General features: G+C 39.4%; 1 protein-coding gene across 1 annotated transcript; it reads right to left on the bottom strand.

The window, feature by feature from the left end:
• Positions 1-362: 362 nt before the first annotated feature.
• On the bottom strand, positions 363-19224 carry LOC148718451 (uncharacterized). Its single transcript, XM_088741550.1, has 9 exons — positions 19121-19224; positions 17874-17921; positions 17232-17567; positions 16379-16630; positions 15509-15632; positions 14703-14774; positions 1482-1553; positions 1039-1099; positions 363-953 (listed from the first exon to the last, which is right to left on the bottom strand). The coding sequence occupies exons 1-9, from the start codon at positions 19146-19148 to the stop codon at positions 363-365; spliced, it is 1584 nt and encodes a 527-aa protein (XP_088597676.1). The 5' UTR covers positions 19149-19224.
• Between the last annotated feature and the right edge of the window lie 1285 nt (positions 19225-20509).

Below are 20509 nucleotides of genomic sequence, written 5' to 3'. Positions count from 1 at the left end.
ATTTAAAAGCTATGAATGATCTTTGTCTGGCGTATTCCTTTAAACAGCGACTGTAATTCTCTAGCTGACGATCAGGCAAATCTTTCACCAGCAGGCCGTGAAGAGTTCCCTCTCGTAACTCATCGTCTCTTCCTTCGGCTTGTAACTTTACCAGTAATTCTAACAAGGTCAGAAAATTTTTCAAACGCGTGGATGTCGTTGCTTCTTATCAACGGCGCCTGTTCTAGTGTATCCAAGTAGGCTCGTAAAAGCAGGCGCGTATCTCCACAAGTCGTCTTTAATACTTCTTTTGGCTCCTCGTATTCGTGGGCGGTGACTGCAAGACCATGGATGGCTTCCAAAGCGTTCCCAGTAAGGCATTGTCATAGCCTTACTATATTCAAATGTACTGCCTCCGTTAACTCGCCTACGAGACTTGTAAAAAGGGCCCAAACATCTTCAAACTTTCTTTTGTCACCATCGAACGTCGGAACTGTTAACGGCTTCAAACATCGATTTCGGTCGTCGTGGCTGTCGTGACTTTCGTTCAGCTGATCTTCTCGGGCCGACTGCTTGTAGCGATCCGCTGCGTTCTCGCCTAACGGCCTGTTCATATTTACGGTTTTGGACGCGCGGACTTTGATCGCATTTTTTCCCGCTTCAATCGTTCTTTGTAGGTCTCTTTTGATCGTTTCAGACTCTTTAAATGTTTCTTTTTTCCCAGCTTCTTCTTCGACTTCGACAGAGAACGCGGTCAGTTCCTCTGACATTTCCTGTGCGTCCTCTAGGGTTGCCCACATCTGTTCAATCGCACTTTCTATGTCCGTTATTTCGGAGTCTTTTACGCATAGTCTTTCCAACTCATGTCTGAGTTCTGTCAGTTTTGTATTTACGCTACGTCTCCTTCTCTTAATCTCTCGACTCCATTCGGTCCAGTTTTGTCGTTTTCCTCCGCGGTAACCTCGATAACATCGCTATCCTCGGATTCGGAAGCCACATCGCTCAACTCCAAAACTCAACTCGCAAACGAGACCTCAAAAAAAAAAAAACAGCTCATACCTTTCTCCCATGGTGTTCGCCAAAAGTGTTAGGAGGCCAAACAGAAATCAAACAAACGCCTCTATTCGTAAAACGGTAAACGGTAGTGACGGTAAACACGGTAAATATCAACGACCGCCAAACAAAGTGCCACTCGAAAAACTTAAAACTTTCAACTCCTCTAAAAGAAAGTTGCACTCGTCAAAAAAAAAATACTCCGCATGATTTGTTCGTGACATTTTAGCTTACATTATCTTAAAGCACGCGCGCGCACAAGCTCAGTAACCTCTTCCTAACCCTGTTTTCAATTTCTCATGCCACAGGAGGGTTAACCTGCACTCATCATAACTGCAATACAGGCAGTTATGATGAGTGCAAAGTATCCTAAGTGAAATTACTTCGTCGCCCCTATCCCATGACTAAGAACTAGTGAAAGTATAAACTTTTAGAAGGATTCTACTTACAGGTAGAGTAGTCTACTGTTCTTCTGGAACATTCCTGAGGATAATTTTTGCAACTTGTTCTTGGACAGGTCCCTGAAGAGTGAATCAAAATACAAGGCTGTTAGAAAATAGAAAATCTTGTCCCCTCACAATCTAAATCTGAAACAGACATGGAGCAATAAAAAAAAAACAATCAGATGTTCGGACGTTAGAGGGGAAAGTAGCTTGCCGGAGAAAACTCCCCAAGGGAAAGGTGCCAAGAGTCTTGGATCACAATGCTTTCTTCTTTAATGTACCATGCCCTGGTGTTACAAAGTCTTCAGTATTATCCCTCTGATTAGCTCCAAATCTTACTCTAACTCCAACTAGCTTCAAAACATTTCGGCCACAAATCCGATAGCAAGTAATGAATATTATCAAAAAGCTGCGCGCTCATATTCTCCTCTGATTGTATTTTCTTTATCTTGAAAGTAGGCCAAAACGTGCTTGAATGATAAACTTCGAATTACGTTTAAATCGATTATGAGGCATAACGAGTGTCTTACGATAGTCCGCCAATTTGAAAGCTGTAAAGGGCTTGGTTAGGTTTACAATAAGTCTGTTGATAACCCTAATGACATTGCTAATATCTTTAACAACTTCTTTGCTAATATTGGTAAGACTACGGAGAAGGGAACCCCTCGGGGAAGTTATAGCCCTTATTCTACCTTAGGGTAACTACTCAGGATCAATTTTTTTATCCCCTGTCACTTCAAATGAAATTTGGACTTTTATTGGCAAGATGGATGCTAGCAAGTCTTCTGGCCCATACAGTGTACCTGTTACTATTTTGAAAACTATTAGGGACTATATATCCGAGCCTCTTGCATTTTTAGTCAATGATTCCTTTGTTAGTGGTATTTTTCCTCAGAAATTAAAATTAGCGAGGATTACACCTGTTTTTTAAGAAGGGCTCAAGATTTAACATGGACAATTGTAGACCAATTTCTGTTATTTCTAACTTTAGTAAATTATTTGAAAAAAGCTATGTACCATCGCCTCTACAGTTATTTGGAAAAATTAAAAATACTTTATCCACTTCAGTTTGGTTTCCGAGAAAAATGTTCGACTACCCATGCTCTTATTTCTATCACTGAATGTATTCGGCAGTCCATTGATAATAACGGATTTGGTTGTGGTATATTTATAGACCTGAAAAAAGCATTTGATACTGTTAATCATACAATCCTATTAACTAAGCTTAACCACTATGGAATAAGAAGTGTCGTGCTTCATTGGTTTAAATCTTACTTATCCCAAAGAGAACAATTTGTAAATGTCAATGGTCATAATTCACCTTCATTACCTGTGACTTGTGGTGTCCCACAAGGAGTCTATTTTAGGACCCCTTTCATTCTTATTACATGTTAATGATTTGCCCAATACTTCTAGCTTACTAACATCTCCATCTATTTGCTGATGATACTACCATTTATTTCTCAAGCAAAAACCCTAGTCACCTTGAAATGACTCTAAATCGTGAACAAAAATCTGTTGCTGAATGGATGAAATCTAATCGATTAGCACTTAGTATTTCTAAAACTAACTTTATTCTTTTTCATTCCAGTAAAATTAAACCTAATCAGTCATTGAGAATTAAAATTGATGATGTACTTGTTAAACAAGTTGACTCCACTAAGTACCTGGGCATAACATTTGATTCTAACTTAACATGGAAAAGTCATATTAATGAGCTTTGTTTGAAACTATCCAAAACTGTAGGTATATTGTCAAAAGTGAGACACTGTCAACCATGACATTCTTGCTATGCTCTATTACTCCCTTATCTATCCATTCCTCACTTATGGCGTCCATGTCTGGGGTTTAACCTTTCCCTTATTTCTAACACAATTATTTGTTATCCAAAAAAAGCAATCAGAATATCTCTTTCTCTGAACCAAATCCCATTCTGAGCCTCTGTTTAAATCTTTCGATCTCCTTAAACTCAGTGATGTTACTGAAGTACAAATTCTCTCTTTTGTTTATTAGTGGTCACATAGACTGTTACCCCCTTGTTTCAGTAAATATTTCAAATCTACATCTTCTCTTCATTGCTATTCAACGAGGCAATCATGGAACAGAAACCTTTATGTAGCCTCAGTTAATACTCCTCAATATGACCTACGGTCCCTAAAATTCACTTACCTACAAGTATAACTAATATAATTCAAATTTTCTTAGAATGTTTCGTAAAACCTTAAAGAACTCTATACTTAATTGTTATTCTTTTTAATTATCTACCTTAGTGCATGAAGTAATGCTTTTTAAATAAAAAAAATCTATTCTTAATTTTTCTTTTAACTGTATCTTATAATTAGGGGTCATCCACTAGATTAGCCTTTGCTATTTGGATGATCCTAATTCTTCCTATTTTATTGCTAAAATTTTTTCCTTATTCCTTTGCTGTACTTTGTTTAGTTCCTATGTAAATTTAACCTACAAATCTTGTAAAACTGAGCTGAGTTAATTAAAACTAAATCACGAACCTACCGACACCATAACATGGTGTCTACAGCCTATCTAGAAGGAAGGCGGTATTTTGAAGAAATGGAAAGGCATTCACTGTTACTGACAATTTTTTAGGGTGTATTTCTCGCAAATGTGATTTGTTATCATCGATGTTTGGTTTTAAATACTTGTAGCAATTTGACGAAGTATTCAAGAAGCGGCTAAATCTTAAATGTTCATCTCTTCTTCATGGTTTTGATCAACGGCCGCCAATTTTCTAGCATCTATTTTCTTTTACGACATTAAAAAACCTGAATGTATAGGTAAACAAAACATGCTCGTCGTTTGTAATAAACACCACGGCCGGTCTAGTTTTGCTAATCGATTCATCTTTCTCTGACAAGTCGCCTAGGAAAGAGAACTTTTCAAAGTTTGTCATATTTATCGCTGAATTGACGCTGCATTTATGGGGAAGCGGTTTCTTAGACCTATAACTTTGTAAGTGGATCCTCATTTCACACTATTCATACACCAGTTTTAATTGGTTCTCTCTAGATTCTCAAATTTTTAAAAGTTTTCACAAATTAAAGATATTTGCCTGATATTTGCGCAAAGCGTTTGATGTAATTAACCACGAGATATTACTCTCAAAGCTAAAAAATGCTGGTGTAACTGAATTACACATAAGTGGTTTGAGAGTTATCTAGAACACCGTAAACAGTATGTTGTCTGTAAGGGCTCGAGCTCAGATATTCTGAACTTATGTTATGGAGTGCCGCAGGGTTCTGTATTGGGACCATCCCTTTTCTTAATTCATTTTGCCGGTGTGAAATCAGCTGTAGAATTTTCTAATTGTACGCTTTACGCTGACGACACAGAAATTCACTCAAGTGACCCAAGCGCTATTCACGCCGCAAATTGTGTTAACAAAAACCTTAAGAATGTTAGTAATTGGCTGACACAGAACCAAATGGTACCACATCCTGGCAAACCTGTGGCAATGAAGATTGGTTCACGTCCTGCTTTACGACGATCAGATGACATCGACATCCGCTTTGACGATCTCCATCTTAAGGAAGTTAGCACAGTAAAGTACTTGGGTATCCACATGGATATTGCACTCACATGGATGCAACATCAGGATTATATCTGTAAAAAGATATATCCAAAGCTTCGCCTGCTTAACAGACGAACGGGACTGGGGCAATAATTTGTTTTGTCTTCACTTACATTCATTACATTCGTGATCCCACTCGCGAATCTCTTCGCGCGCGACGATGATCCAGTCTCGCTGGCAAAGAGTGAAGTTTACTCCAGCAACATGATTTCCTCTCTCATTATAATGCTTAATTATAAGTTTCGTCAGCCAGTGTCCACTAGGCAGAATGAGTCGAAATCTGGGATCATATGATAGAAAACCTGCGAACTTTAATCGACCATCACTGTGAATAACTCTATAGTCGTCGATGCATGGGTTGAGCTTTATCAACTGGCTTTTCTTTGATATCTACTTCCCTTAGCTCAAGGCTGTGTATTCGTTACAGGGAGCTTCGCGGTGGGCCAAATCCACTATTTCTCCTTCAGGATCCTTTATTTCTTCGGGCAACAGTTCCATACTTTCATTCCTGTTGTCTCTGTAACGCATGTTTTGTAATACTCTTCTCACTTTCACGTGTACTGGAACCAAACGCGTCCAACTGCAAAACCGTTTCGGATTTAGTCTCCACTCTTCTAGTGTGATGTTGTGTTTCGGTGCGGTTCCTTTCTGGAGATTACACGTCATAAGGGTTGCATAGGCATATATATCTTCTTTCTTCTTCGACTTTCTCATCCCTGGCATTTCACTGGGTTTATCCAGGACTTTCATCTTTGACCACTTACTGAAATCATCTGTCAGCCAGCTAGGGCCATTCCACCACAAGGAACACTCGGCTAACTCTGAGGGCGTGGCCCCTCTTGTGCATAAATCGGCTGGATTCTCTTCAGTAGAGACATGCTACCACTGCGACGGTTCAGTGAACATCTGTATTTCACCAATTCGGTTGGCTTCGAACGGTCGGAAGTCTTTGCCGCGTCCTCGAATCCACCATAAAACATCTTTACTGTCAGAGTAAAACGTCTTCATCGGTACTTCTAAGGCCGTCAGCAACGACTGTGTTAAGCGCAGGCCCAAAGTCGCATCATGAGTTCCAGTCTGGGTACTGTCACCGGGTTCAATGGTGCCACTTTACTCTTTACTGCAATAAGACGAATGATCACATAATCGTTATCATATCGGATGTAGACCGCTGCAGCATAGGCTTGTTGAGAGGCATCGACAAAAGTCACAATGTGTTTTGACTTGACAGGCTCTAGACATCCCAGACACCGGGGAATCTTTACCTCGTGAAGACTTTTCAATTGCTCGAACCAAACCCCGATTTAGTTTGCTATTTCATCTTGAACTTCGTCGTCCCAGTCCTAGCCTTTCAACCACAGTTCCTGAAGTAGAATTTTCGCCACAATAACGTAAGGGCGTACGAATCCCAGCGAATCAAAAATCGTTGCTACTTTACCCAGGACGTTTCGCTTTGTTGTCTGAAATTACGGGGAAACTGGAGAAGCGGCAACGATAAACAAGTCTTCAGTACTGTTCCATGAAATTCCCATTGTGTTCGTTATCAGATCTTGACCGCTGTTAATCACGATCTTTGTGGCGTGTTCTTCTGATGGAACCCCTTCAATAACTTTCGGTAAATTAGAGATCCACTTCCTGGCTTGCATGCCGGCGACTCTCCATAGTGCCTTCAATTGACGGTATAGCTCCACTCCTTCATCATCGCTTTCAAGACGTTCAATAGAATCGTCTATATAGTGAACTTAATGACGGTCTCAACTGCAAGTGGATAACAGTCTTGGTTTCTTCGATTATTTCCTGCCCAACGAACTCCATAGGGGCGGAATTATTTCCAAAACTACACGCTTAAACTCGAATACGTCTGGCTCTCGATTAGGGTCAAGATCTCTCCATAACAGTCGGATGTGGGATCGGTCCGGCTCCTCAATCTCTATCTGGAGGTACATTTCTTTGAGTTCGCAGGCGATGCCAACAAGGTTTCGAAAATAACGGACAAGGACATTGAAAAGATCTTGTAGTAATTTCGGCCCGGGATGACTCGTGTCACTTAAGAAAGTACCATTGCATTCAGCCGCACCATCAAATACGACTCGCACTTTTGTTGTCGATTTATCCATTCTCACGACCGGAGAATGCGGCCAATACTATACGTTAGCTGGCAGCTGTTCGATTGAGGGAACCTTACGTAAATATCCTTTATCAACATAGGCCTGGAAGGTTGCTTGATATTCTTCGGCGACACGGCTGTTCTTCTTCAAATCTATTTTGGTGCTTCGTAAGCGAGACATTGCATAGGTTTGGCGTCAGGGAGATCGTGTTTGTTTTCTTTCCAAGGAACGGCGACACGATATCTTCCATTTTGTACTTAAGGGAATCTTTCACTTTGCTTAAAGCTAGTCTTCTTCGGTGAGTACGAGTCTGTCATCGCGGTCTGTGCCAGACTTCTCAATTGTGCGGAACTTCTTTAAGCTGTTGTCGATATCGCAACAGGATTCTTTTCTCTCACTCCAATTAGGCTCTCTAGTGTATAAGAAACTAATAACGGGATCCACCCAAGTGGACAGAGGTGGTCGATAGGTCCACCATGTTTCCCTCCCAAGTGCATCCATAACTCAATAGTGTACGGTGTAGTGTTTACCATTTGTTTTATAACATAACATTGATACATTGTAGCTAAAGAGTTCCCTTTTATTTAACAAATCTTACGTGACCAGAAAAAACAAGCGCGCGCGGAAAAATAGTCTTTGCATTTGCTCACGTCAGCAGCGTACACCCATGGGCAAATGGGGGACGCTAAATTGACCAATCAGAGCGCGCGCTTTACTTTGGTTATGTTATAATTTCCTTCAAAAACCTGACATCTTCATTTTCAGTTTCGAAGGTGTCGTTGAGAACATGAACTTCAAATTTTTCGAAAGGCTCTCGCAGTCCCAATACCCCAGCATCCCCTTCAGTTATAAAAGTTTCGTTCGATCCGTCGTCTAGAATGGCGTTTATTTTATTTTTCTACCATTGACCTTAATCCTCACAGGGACCGTTCCTAACGAATAAGGTTCAGTCGGCGTTCCTTCATTACAGCTGGTCAGGGTCAGAGCGCGCGCCCCCTCCCATGGAACACCTGTGCCTCTCACATCTGGCGCGTTCGTTTAACCAGCGACTGTAATTTTCTAACTGACGATCAGGTAAATTTTTTTATCAGCAGGCTGCGAAGAGTTCCATCTCGCAACTCACCGCCTCTTCCTTCGGCCTGTAACTCTACCACTAATTCTAACAAGGTCAGCAAACTTCTCAAGCGCGTGGTTGCTTCTAATCAACGGCACCTGTTCTAGTTGATTTATATAAGCGCGTAGAAGCCGGCGCGTACCTCCATATTTCATCTTTAATATTTCTTTTTCCTCCTCGTATTCGTGGGCGGTGACCGCAAGACCACAAATGGCTTCCAAAGCGTTCCCTGTAAGGCATTGTCGTAACCTTGCCATTTTTAATTGTACTGGCTCCGTTGACTCGTCTACGAGACTCGTAAAAAGGGCCCAAACATCTTCAAACTTTCTTTTGTCACCATTCAACGTCGGAACTGTTAACGGCTTCAAATATCAGTTTCGGTCGTCCTGGCTGCCGTGACTTTCTTTCAGCTGATCTTCTCGGCCGATTACTCGTAGTTCTGTTCTGCTGTGTTCTCGCTTAACGGCCGGTTCATATTTACGGTTTTGAACGCGTGGACTTTGATCACATTTTGTCCCTCTTCAATCGTTCTTTGTACGTCTCTTTCGATCGTTTCGGACTCTTCAAACGGTTCTTTTTTCCCAGCTTCTTCTTCGACTTCGACTTAGAACGCGGTCAGTTCCTCTTAAATTTCTTGTGCGTCCTCTTGGGCTGCCCACAGCTGTTCAATCACACTTTACATGTCCGTTATTTCGGAATCTTTTTACACATAGTCTTTGCAACTCATGTCTGAGTTTTGTCACTTTTCTCTTTGCGGTACGTTTCCTTCTTTTAATCTGTATCAACAGAACGTCCTTTTGCTTCTGTTTTTCGACTCCAATCGGTCCAGTTCTTTCGTTTTTCTTGGTCGCTATTCTCGGATTCAAAAGCCATAGCGCTCAACTCCAAAACTAAACTCATGCAACGAAACCTCAAAAAAACAACAGCTCATAATTTTCTCCCATCGTGTCACCAAAAAAGTTAGGAGGCGAAACGGAAAACAGGAAATCAAACAAACACGTATATTCGTGGAAGGCAGTAGGCGAAAAAATGGAAAGGCATTGACTGTTACCAAAACTTTCTTAGGGTGTTTTTCTACCAAATGTTATTTGTTACATCGATGTTTGGTTTTAAACTGCACCTAAACCCAAAAAATGTTTTCCCTTAACGAAATGAGTTTTTTTTTGGAGTATTTCTGTGCAAAAATTTTTTTTATTTGCTCAAATCTTTAATTTTCTGTGCCCAGTCAAAATACGAAAACTCGGCCGCCATCTTGCCCCACGACCGAGTTTAAAGAGGAATGGCTGTAACCGGTAATGTGACGTCAAATCGAGAACACGAAAGTCTGCATTTCACACATTTTCACTCGTTTGGGAAGGTTGTGTCCGTATTGTCCGAAAATGTGCCGACTAAGTGTGTTGTAGGAGGAAGTAGCAACGTGCGAAATTTGCAAGAGGGTATCGCGCTTCATACATTCTTCGCACAACACACCTAGTCGGCATATTTCGGACAATATCGACGACAACCTTCCCAAACAAGTGAAAATTTGTGAAATGCAGACTTTCGTGTTCTCGATTTGACGTCACATTACCCGCTAGATCCATTCCTCTTTAAACTGGTACGAGCCACCTTAACTAACATGATCTCAAAGCACGCGCGCGCGAGTCGCGCCCGCACAAGTTCGGTAACGTTTTCTTAAGGTGGCTCGTACCAGTTTCCTCGCGCGGGGAACAGGTCACTCTTGCGTGACACGCGCGAGAGAAACGTGCGAAAGAAGCACGAGATAAAAAGATGAACATTCAAAACAAAGATGGCGGCGCATGGAATTTTTTCTACTTTTGTGAGAAGTGTACCTAAGAGCTTGTATTTGATGTGTTGAGCGGCTACTGTGAATGCAGGAGATAGTTCTAAGATAAAGAAGACGAGTTTTGGAGAAGTAAAGGTTGCTTCACTTCACATTTAAAAGAAATATTCAACCGATATGAAATCTTGCGACGGCGAAAAAAGAAGAGCTCAAGTGAAGGATAATCTACCTGAAGTGGAAGAAGACTTTGAAACTTAAAGGAAAATAATATGATATAGCCAGAAGTCGTGTGTAGGATTTTTAAGATGAGCCCAGGAGGCTATCTTTGACAGCTGTTTAATGATTTTTTTAATTAACTCTCAAAAAAGAAACAACAACTTTGAGTTTAAATTTACAAGACATGTTTCGACATTCTCATGTCATCTTCAGTTGCAAATGAGCATTTAACTGTTGTACATTTGAATTTATAACATAGCGCGCGCTAGTCCTATCTAATTCCTATTGCGTCAACATGAACAAAATCTTTATGTACGCACGGCCGTGCTCAATAAAGTGACGTGTGCAGTTTCAAAATAGCTGCAAAATTTCCGTCGTGTGAGTTCCTTAAGTTAAAGTTTCGGTAAGCGATATCAGTAAATGGAAGGCCAACCAAACTTTTCTTTGGCTTTCGACCTTCCCGCAAGTAGTCAAGCCAATAAGCACAACGAAAATTAAACGAAACACAACAGGCCCGTTTCCCGATTTATCGGAACAGGAACTGGGGAAAATTTTAGCTGAAAGACATTCAACTAAGAAGACTTCAAATGGGTCTGTGGCGACTTTTAAAGGTAAACGTCTCTGTTGATGACGTTTTTTTGGTGACATTTGTTAACTCTACCGAAAACCATTTAATTACAAAATCAACAAAACAATCGGAGACGCCAACATTTTCGGGCAACTTTCATTTCAAAAAAACATTACAAAAACGTCATTCAGCGCCCAAATTGTTTTCGTATGTTATAAAAGAATTGTTTCATGCCTTTAGCTGTGCGTATATCGAGTTATGGATGCACTTGGGAAGTTCGGAGAGCACTCAAGAAGCTAGAGTTGCTCTCGGCTGCGCCTCGAGCAACTCTTACACTTCTCTCGTGCTCTCCAAACTCCCCGCGTGCATCCATAACTCGATATACGCACGCTAAGCATGAAACAATTCTTAATTAAATTAAGGTACGTTACAAACTACATGTCAGGGCTTACGTTACATTTGAATGTAAAAACGCGAAAAATGTAAATAGCGCGCGCTTGACTAAATCAAAAAATCAATAAAAAAAAAATAATAATAAAAATAAATTAAAAGACCAAGGAACAACATAATTAAAAGGAAAGAGACAATTCTAGGTGTTTCAATTGGTGATTAAGGATGGGTTTTTCCCACTTAATATGCAATGCCTCTTTGATCTTAATTTGGTATTTTGAAGGGCAGAATCTAAGATCGTGAAACATTCAGTATCACAAGAGTCAAGACAGGCCCTTGATGATTGCAGGTGCTTGTAAATGTGCGAAGTTTTGTCCGACAAGAGGTGCTCACGAACTCGTGTACAAATGTGGCGAGTGGTCTCACCAATATAACTGACATTACAGCCAGCACACGAAAATTTATATATGACACGCGAACGTAGACCTAGCGGTACTGAATCTTTCACACTGAACATGTTTCTGAGTTTAAACGTACTGAAGACTAACTTAACATCTAAATCAGCTCTACAATAACGTTTGAGTAGTTGTCTTAACTTAGTCTGAGCGATGTTCGAAAACCGACCAACATAGGGAAGTTTATAATAGTGCGCAGAAGGTTTACCGGAGTTAGAAGAGGCGTTATGCCCAGTAGGAGAAGCCGGATTATTTTTCTTCGCTAGATACCTGTAAATGATCTTGTCTATGACCCAAAATGGAAAACAATTTTTCCGTAGCAAGAAAATAAGTTTCTTGACATCCAGATGAAAACCAACCCAGCAATTATTGATCTTATATGCTCTGTCAATCAACGTTCTGACTAAAACTAATTTGTAAATCAAAGGGGCGAAGCTGAAATAATTAGTAAGAAGACCAGTAAACGTCTTCTTGCGATATACACTAGTGACGATGGATGTATGATTGTTGTCTAACAATATGTCTGGAAACGATAATTTCTTATCAATTTCCTTTTCCATTGTGAAACGAATACTAGGATGCCTCGCGTTGAAATAATCAAAGAACACGAGCGCGTCCTCCTCGCTATTGAACAAACAAAAGGTGTCATCAACATAGCGTCTGTAGAACAGAACTTCAGAGAATGAATAGTTATCCAGCCAGTTTTTTTCATGATGTCCCATAAAGAGGTTTACAAGTACTGGAGCAAGTGTAACGTAAGCCCTGACACGTAGTTTGTAACGTACCTTAATTTAAATTCAAATGTACAACAGTTAAATGCTCATTTGCAACTGAAGATGACATGAGAATGTCGAAACATGTCTTGTAAATTTGAACTCAAAGTTGTTGTTTCTTTTTTGAGAGTTATTGTCACTCTGCTGTCTTTACGTCCTTTTCTTAATTAGTAGTAAACGTCTGTAAACCTCAGATCGTAGGCGCGCGCTCGAGCACACGCAATTGTCAGCGGTAGCTATAACAGATCATGAGCAAATGTCGATCTTATAGAATCCAGATTTTTAAATGTGCGAGAACGCGCGTGGAAATTGCTAAACTCACGAAAGCTATTGCATGAAAACAAGTCCGGTGACCCCTTCTCTTTATTGTTCCAATATGATAATAACGTCGAAAGGAATCATCAGAAAAAAAACTAGAAAATTCTACGGAAGGAAATTTGCGATGTCTGAAAATTGCCTTTTTTCTAGATTTTCTGAAATTCCGCTCCGTAGAATTTTATCAAAATCTTTGTGCATTTTCCTTTTCAATTGCCAAAAGCAATCACTGAAAAAAATCATGGGGTCACCGGGTTAGTTTTCGAAATATTTAAGCCACAAGCTAAAAAATGCGTCTAAATAAGCCTATGAAAGCGTTGCCATGGAAACAGCTAGTGACAAAATGACACCTATTTTTGGATAACCAATGATTATATAATTCAACCCCGTAAAAGTGTTCAACTGGCCTTGGTCAGTCTTTCTGTTGTATTCTTTCAAAGTTACAAACCATCAAAAAGACGAAAACCGGTACGAGCCACCTTAAGGTGCCCGAACACAGTTTTCGCTCGCGCTTTTGCTGATGCAATTCAGGGCGCGCACAAGGATTGCTAAAAGAAACAAATATTCCGTCAATAGAGCTGTCATAATGTTATCTACGCGACACGTACCCGCGCTACCTGTGCTATTCTTCTCTAATAGTTGGCGCAGTGTATTGAAGGCCTTAATCTTTTATCAGAAAGACATGTTAGCACATACGTCAGCTTAACTATCAAAAAGCCAAAGTTGGTGTTGTTAACTTGCTTGCTGCCAATTTTGGCGACCGAGAGATCAAGGGTTTTAGAGAAAATGACGAAAGAAACACAGGTATCAAAAACTGTGATCAGCCACCTTCACACTCTTTTCAATTTCTCATGCCTCTGCACTTATCATAACTGCACTAATAATACAGGCACTTCAAAGTATCCTCAGTGAAATTACTTCGTCCAACAAGCTTCAGAAATTTCGGCTACAAATCCGACTGCAAATAATGACTATTGTTGAAAAGCTACGCGCCTATATTCTCATCTGGTTGTATTTTCTTAACCTTGAAAGTTCACAACACCCTCTATGCGTGATAGCGGAATGCACTTATGACCGTGTGGTAAAAAAACTAAAGCACTTAAGGCCTAAAGATTAGTAATTGTCTCCACGGTTACAAAAAACTCACAGATATGAACCTTGCGCTGGTAAATATGCGTTATTGACCGAGCGTGAGGTCAGGATGCTGGTGATTGGCAAAGCTGTTTTTTTTTTCTTTTTATGGACAGAAACAAATTCGAGGTCCATAAAAACCCGAAAAAAGAACGGAGCTAACATCTAGCCATCGTGACCGAGCAAGCTTGGACAATGAAGGATTTATTGTACAGCAAAAAGATTTGCTTTAGTAAGAATTAAGAATGACTTGTATATTTCGAGAGCCGGGAGAGAGAGCCAGATGTGTTTCCATCGCCAAAAAATGTCCAAAAATTCACATTTCTTTTTGGCGGGATCAAAGCGGGCGATCCCGAGTGGGCAAGATGGGCCCTCTTTTGCCCGCTTGGGTAGCCAATCTTAACATAAGATCTGCTCTTTATCATTGCTCACAAGCTAGGCAAGCTGTGTAATAAAACGGCGGAAAGTCTTATGCAAAAAAAAAAAAACTATAGAAACGTATATATTCGAGAACGAATATATATGAGCCACAAAAATAACAACTTTAATTTTAATTACACCACACAAGGCTTCTTCCCCATCTGAAAGATTCACCTACGAAGCGATGTTTCCATAAGTTATCTTTACTACCTACTGAAATGTTCTCTTCAGCGTATATCTAAGACGTTGGTCACTTCAGATTATCTCAAGTGGTGTCATTTTTCAGTTGTATCCAAAGTCACGATAAATTTTGTCTCTAAAACAACAAATGACTTGAGAGAAAGTCAAAGAAGTATTCTACTTACAGACTCTGCAGTTTGCTGTTATTCTGGAAAATTCCAGTGGGTAAGCTCTGAAACTTGTTATTGGACAGGTCCCTAAGGAGAAAATCAACATATCAAGTCATTTACCGGGGGTCTCGCTGGGGCGATGGCTTTTACGGCGAACGGCTAAAATTTTCAATATTTTACAGCTAATGATTGATTTCCTTCTTTGGTAATCAAAACAAATATTTTTACGGTTAACTCTTTTTAGGACTAACTTTTAAAATTTGTCAATTTCTACGCCTAACAGCCTATTTTGTTTGGCCTTTTTAGGGCTAACGGTTGAACCCATTCAGACCCTCTTTACCTGTCTTAATGATTAAAAACACTGTCGCAGATAAGTAAAAACACTTGCCTTGTACAGAAAAGTTATGTGTTGGACAGATAAAGGGCATCTAGACTACTTTTATATGCTTAAAATGAAGCTCAATGATGATATTTAACCATCATTTCTTTAATACCTGCGGGTGTTCTCTTTATCGTAAAAGAAATGTATGTGGTAATACTTATGTAGATTTTTGGGTGTTAGCTTAGAGGCTGTCATGCACTCAATACATTACTGTTTGCTATTTCAAGCTGATCACAAAAGTGCAAGTACAAAATGTTTTCATTCGTTCATGCCCTCCAGCGTAGTTACGCTAAAAATTTTCCAGGAAGCTTTCTTCTTCCTCTCCCACCCATCCCCCCTCCCCACCCAACCCCCCCTCCCCACCCATCCCCCTCCCCACCCATCCCTCCTCCCTTCCCCTAAGCTGACAAACTTCTGAAGTTTTACCTAAAACACTTACAGTTTTATTGTGGCTCTTGGTATGTTCTGTGGAACTGAATGCAGCTGTTTTCCTTCACAATCAACAGATATAAAGCCCTCCATGTTACCCTCCAGAACAGTGCATTGGCAAGGTTCTGGGCATCCTATCAAGGAACAACAATAACCACAGAAAAACAGCTCGAGACATTTCACACGTTACACAGATCTGTAAAACCTGTTACAAGAACCTTTTAATTGCATTTAAAAATATCCTAGTCTCAACAGTTTTCATCGCCTCTGCCTCATTAGAATGAATATCTAATGAATACTTTCACTCGTAAAAATCACCCACTCGTACTTAAGATGCTTACATTTGTCAAAACTCTTTTTGAAGAACGCGTTGAAATTACTGCAGTAAACGGAATTATCAACAACTCCAAATTACCGTGATATGAAGCTAGATTAACTACAGTGTCTTTTTAAAATAAAGAGGGAATTTTGGTTTTTTCAGCATTAGGTTGGAGAAATTTTGTCAACCCCTTTCACTTTCACCGTCCGACAAACTTTAAACTTGTGCATGCACTAAATGTTTTGATTCAGGAAGTTTCAGAGCAATACACACCGCCTTAATTAATAGAAAGAAATGTGTTCGCCTCTCTGGTCTCCAACCCGCCCCTCAGCCCATTCCCCTCTAAAAAAGCAAAAGCACATCTTTCTGTTTGAGAGGTGTTGATAAATACGTGAAATTAATTTGTCATGGGTTCCTTCCTATTTGTAATACGTTCTTTATTTGTTTCGAATCAGTCAAGTTTGAACGATAACAGTTATTCTGTTATCTTTAAAGTACCACTGAGAATCACTATCAGGATAGATCTACGCTTTAACCAAAAATATAACTCTACAAACTTACTCTCAATAACAAGACTAATCTTTTTCTGGTCCCTCCTACCATGCGCGTTCACCTCGCAGCTGTAGTTTGATTCATTTTCTTTATCAGTAATGGTGAGCCGGTATCTCACACTCGTGCTGTTTTGTGCAATAACTCCATTTTTTCTCCACACAATGTATGGAGCTGGTCCACCTTCTGACGGGCACCATAAAGATGAAGAATGGTTTAACAGGACAAACTGAGTCTCTGATACGAGGTTTAGATTTGGTTCAGCTAAATAGGAAAAAGAATCGCTTCATTGAACAAGGGTCTCAATGGGGGTAACTGTTTGCTGCAAAAATTTTCCATTTCCTATCCACGATGTGTCATTTTGAAAGGATTGAAATCTTAGACGGTTAGTTTCTTGCCTTGTGGCTAATGCGGTCCCGAGGTTACGCGTTTTATCCTGGTACCGAAAGCAAAAACATTTGGCTTAGGTCCTTGAAGTCTGTTGGAGTAGTATGCAATGTATCAGTGTCCATCAAAACTCCTACAATATCATAACTTACTTACAATATCATAACTTACTTTCCCATCTGGAAACTCGAGTTTTCTCTTACTTCGTTTATGAGTTTTTTTTTGTTTTTTTTTTTAGAATTCATCTAAGAACTAAACCAGTGGTCATTAATGGGTTTCAGATCAATGAAAATTAATTGTCAATTTTTTAGAATAACTGAAATTCATTTTTGACACTTTTGTTAAACGTAACGGAAAGAAATTAACTGTTATACGTAAAATGGCCAAAGTTTAATTGTTTGCTGTAAAAGCCATCACCCCATTAAGACCGCCTTAAACTAGTCAACAAGGAACAAAATTCAAACCTGTCGCAACTTACCTGTCTCATTCAGTGCCTCGCCACTGTAGTAGAAGCCAGAAGAATAATAGTACCCATCCGGAGGGGTAAACTTTAACCACAAACTTTGCCCACTGGATCTTCGGATGGCAGTAACATCATATCCACAATATACACCAAGGAGATTGGCAGACTTATTATGACCATCACGGATCTCAATATATTCCTCATCAGCACAGGGAATTCCAGGTATATCGTAGTATCTCCCTATTCTAAGGCTAATTTCCACATACTGCCCTTTTTGCACTCGAAGGAGGTTTTGAGTTGTACTTGACAGAGGGATATAATTTTGGAGATACACTCCAGAAATCCATGGAACTGTAACAAGTTAAACACCTTCATAAGTGAACACTGAGTACTCATGACATTCTCCTTCAAAATAAAGTTATTTGCTGCTGATTTGAAAACTGGTTGAATCACGTTTCGGTCGGTGTTCCATAAAAATTACCCGAGAATAACGATAATTTGTTTTTTAGTCAATAAGCGATCCTCTAACAAATCGGCTCATTTTTTATGTATTTGCAGTCATGTTCGGGATCACTAACGGAACGACCTAATTGCTTCAAGATAACTCATTCATCTAACTGCGAATAAATATAAACTGACGGTAAAAACAATACTTACGCAGAACAGCAGTTATAGTACATAAGCTCTTGATAGACAGCATCTTTCCTGAAGAACAAAAAAACTTTAATGGTTTGATTCAACTGGCTTGTTAAAATATATCCATTCTCAAAGGACTGACTTACGTTCACCGGCAACACCCGAATGCATTTCGTTACAGGAATATCAAAATCCATTAAAATTTCTACTCTTTAATTTTCTATTCAACTGTGCTGTCGTTCAGAGTTCCTTTTATTTCGAATGGTGCATTTTTCTGTGGCCAGTCGAATACATCACATTGGAAAATATATACAAGCAACTTCAGATATTTCATACAAAAGAACAACTCGAACTCTTAACACTTTTTAATCAATTTTGTGAATAAGTATTTCCAGGTTTACGCTTATATTGCGTCAGGATATAGGCACAGAAGTTACACTTTCTGACCATAGTTCTGCCAAATGAGTATGCATAGTTTTATTGCTAGAATATTGTTCAAGGCCAAGCGATAAACCGATTATGCCGCCACAAGAAAAATCCAAAACTCTTGAATCCAACGGATTGCACGACAACATATTTTTAGTAAATGCAAGGAAAGGGGGAAAGAAATTTTTTCGCAGCAAACCATGTTATTAGATTTGTTCGACAAAGCGACAGAAGCACGTTTGCCGTTCAGTCAGCCCGACAACTCACTGCATCATGTACAGGGCACTGAAAGCCAACAAGCTTCCCAAAGGACCCAGTATGATCTTCCTCAGGCTTGCTCAACACAATTATCGATCAAGACAACAGCCAGTAGTTACTTTCTCGGTGCCTGTTTCAGTATCCCGCTAAATTCTCTAATTTCAAATTGTTGATTCTTAATTTTCTTCTCTCTGCTTGTTAATCAGGATACCTCACAGCTAGAATAATTTTAACAACACATGTTTTTTTTCTAATCCTCTTTTTGCTACTTGATTATCTCTTTTTACGTTGATAAAGTAGAACATTTGAAATATTCAAGTTGTAATTAGTAGTATTAGTCGTTGAAGAGCATGAACTGAAATGGCTTAATGTTTAGCTGAGACAATTGCCACCGAAAATTCAAATTTCAACATCAACAAAATTAACTGAACAGTGACTTGTGCATACTTATATTAGAGATATCGACGCGTTTCAGTGTTTTTGTAGTTTTTCTTCTTTCTGTTGGAGGGGCGCCAAAAGGACTTTTCTAATTTCACTTTAAAATAAAGTGAAATTAAGTAGAGAAATAAAAGAAAATAAAATACCTGACTGCCGATTATCCCGTTTTATCATCCAGCATGTTGTTATGCTGCAGTTGTATCAACCAACACATACACAGAAAAATATATATATATATCCTATATTCACGCATACATATGCAAAACTCTCACAGATGTTTGAAGCTGGTAGGTTTCAGCTGAAAAACGATGTCATTAATTCATCTACGCAACTTATAAATTTACAATACAGTTGTTTCGCCGGTTGCTGTTTGACTCGGCTCAATCCAGAATTTGTGAAAACCCCTTTTATAGAAGAAAAGAAACTTTGAATTTAATTCTCTAAAGAATAAGGTCCACGCAATATAAACTTTTCTTTTATCTTTGCCTAGTGATCAAACATATTTTTTCTATTGTTGGAAAGAAAGTTTTTATCCCTGTTGATTTTCGCACTACGTGCAACATATGGACTCAGCTTTGAAAAACTCAACATCCGGTTTTATAAGACTAAATTTCTAAATTCTCATTCAGTTTTAATTACAACTTTCGATGAAAGCTTTCATTTTGTCAGAAAGAACGGTCGGGGGATATTCTAGTTATGCAGACGTTTTCTTTGAACATAGTGTAGTTAAATCATGCTCAGAGATGGAAACAGTTTTTTTCCTTCTTAGATCTAAGGGAATCAAACAAGATAGTTAAACAGAAATGCATTATTCTGGAATTTTCGACTCCGCAGTCTAGACTGAGCGGTCCTGGTTCGAGTGCCGTCCAGGCTCTTCGTGTCGTTCGTCTTTCCAACCTGTCGAACATGCTTCAGGTTTTTGCATGGTTATATGCGTTCTACTATCACCCGTCTGCCAGGAACGGCATTACTTCCTAGTTGCTTTATGAAAAAAAAGTTTAAGAAAAGATGAAATATCGACTAGCAAATATGGAGGCGCGTATCATCATTCCAACGAGCCAGGCTGTTTTACCTAGTAACTGTTCAATTTTTTCATTAAACCCACATAAAATTCATAACTGTATAGCAGTGCGGTCCAGCTTGAGTGAGTTGCTCTAAGTTTCCTTTTTGGTTTTAATACTAAAATATCTTCGATTAAGTTTGTAACAAATTACCGCGTCAAGTGACTTTTTTGTATATTCTATTTGTAGTTATAACGGCGTAGGAGCAACGCCGAAGTAATCACAAGTCAACTTGACTTAAGTGCTTCAATTATATCCGCCGCTTTTTCAAGTTCTGCAGTTATCATTAAGTGTTCACACTGTACATATGCAAGCTAATTATGACAAAACTACATAATACAAAACTATATAATACACCTCGCCTTTCCCTGTTCGAAACAGAAAACCCCGAATATCATACGCTATCAAGGCAGATGCGTCTCTGAAACAAGACGTGCGCGTGTTAGGCATGTAATTGATCTCAGTGTTATGTTC

Source organism: Stylophora pistillata, chromosome 12 (assembly GCF_964205215.1).
Source record: "Stylophora pistillata chromosome 12, jaStyPist1.2, whole genome shotgun sequence".
Lineage (NCBI taxonomy): Eukaryota > Metazoa > Cnidaria > Anthozoa > Scleractinia > Pocilloporidae > Stylophora > Stylophora pistillata.
Note: the sequence above shows the minus strand (reverse complement) of the source record. Positions and strands in the feature narration are given on the sequence as shown.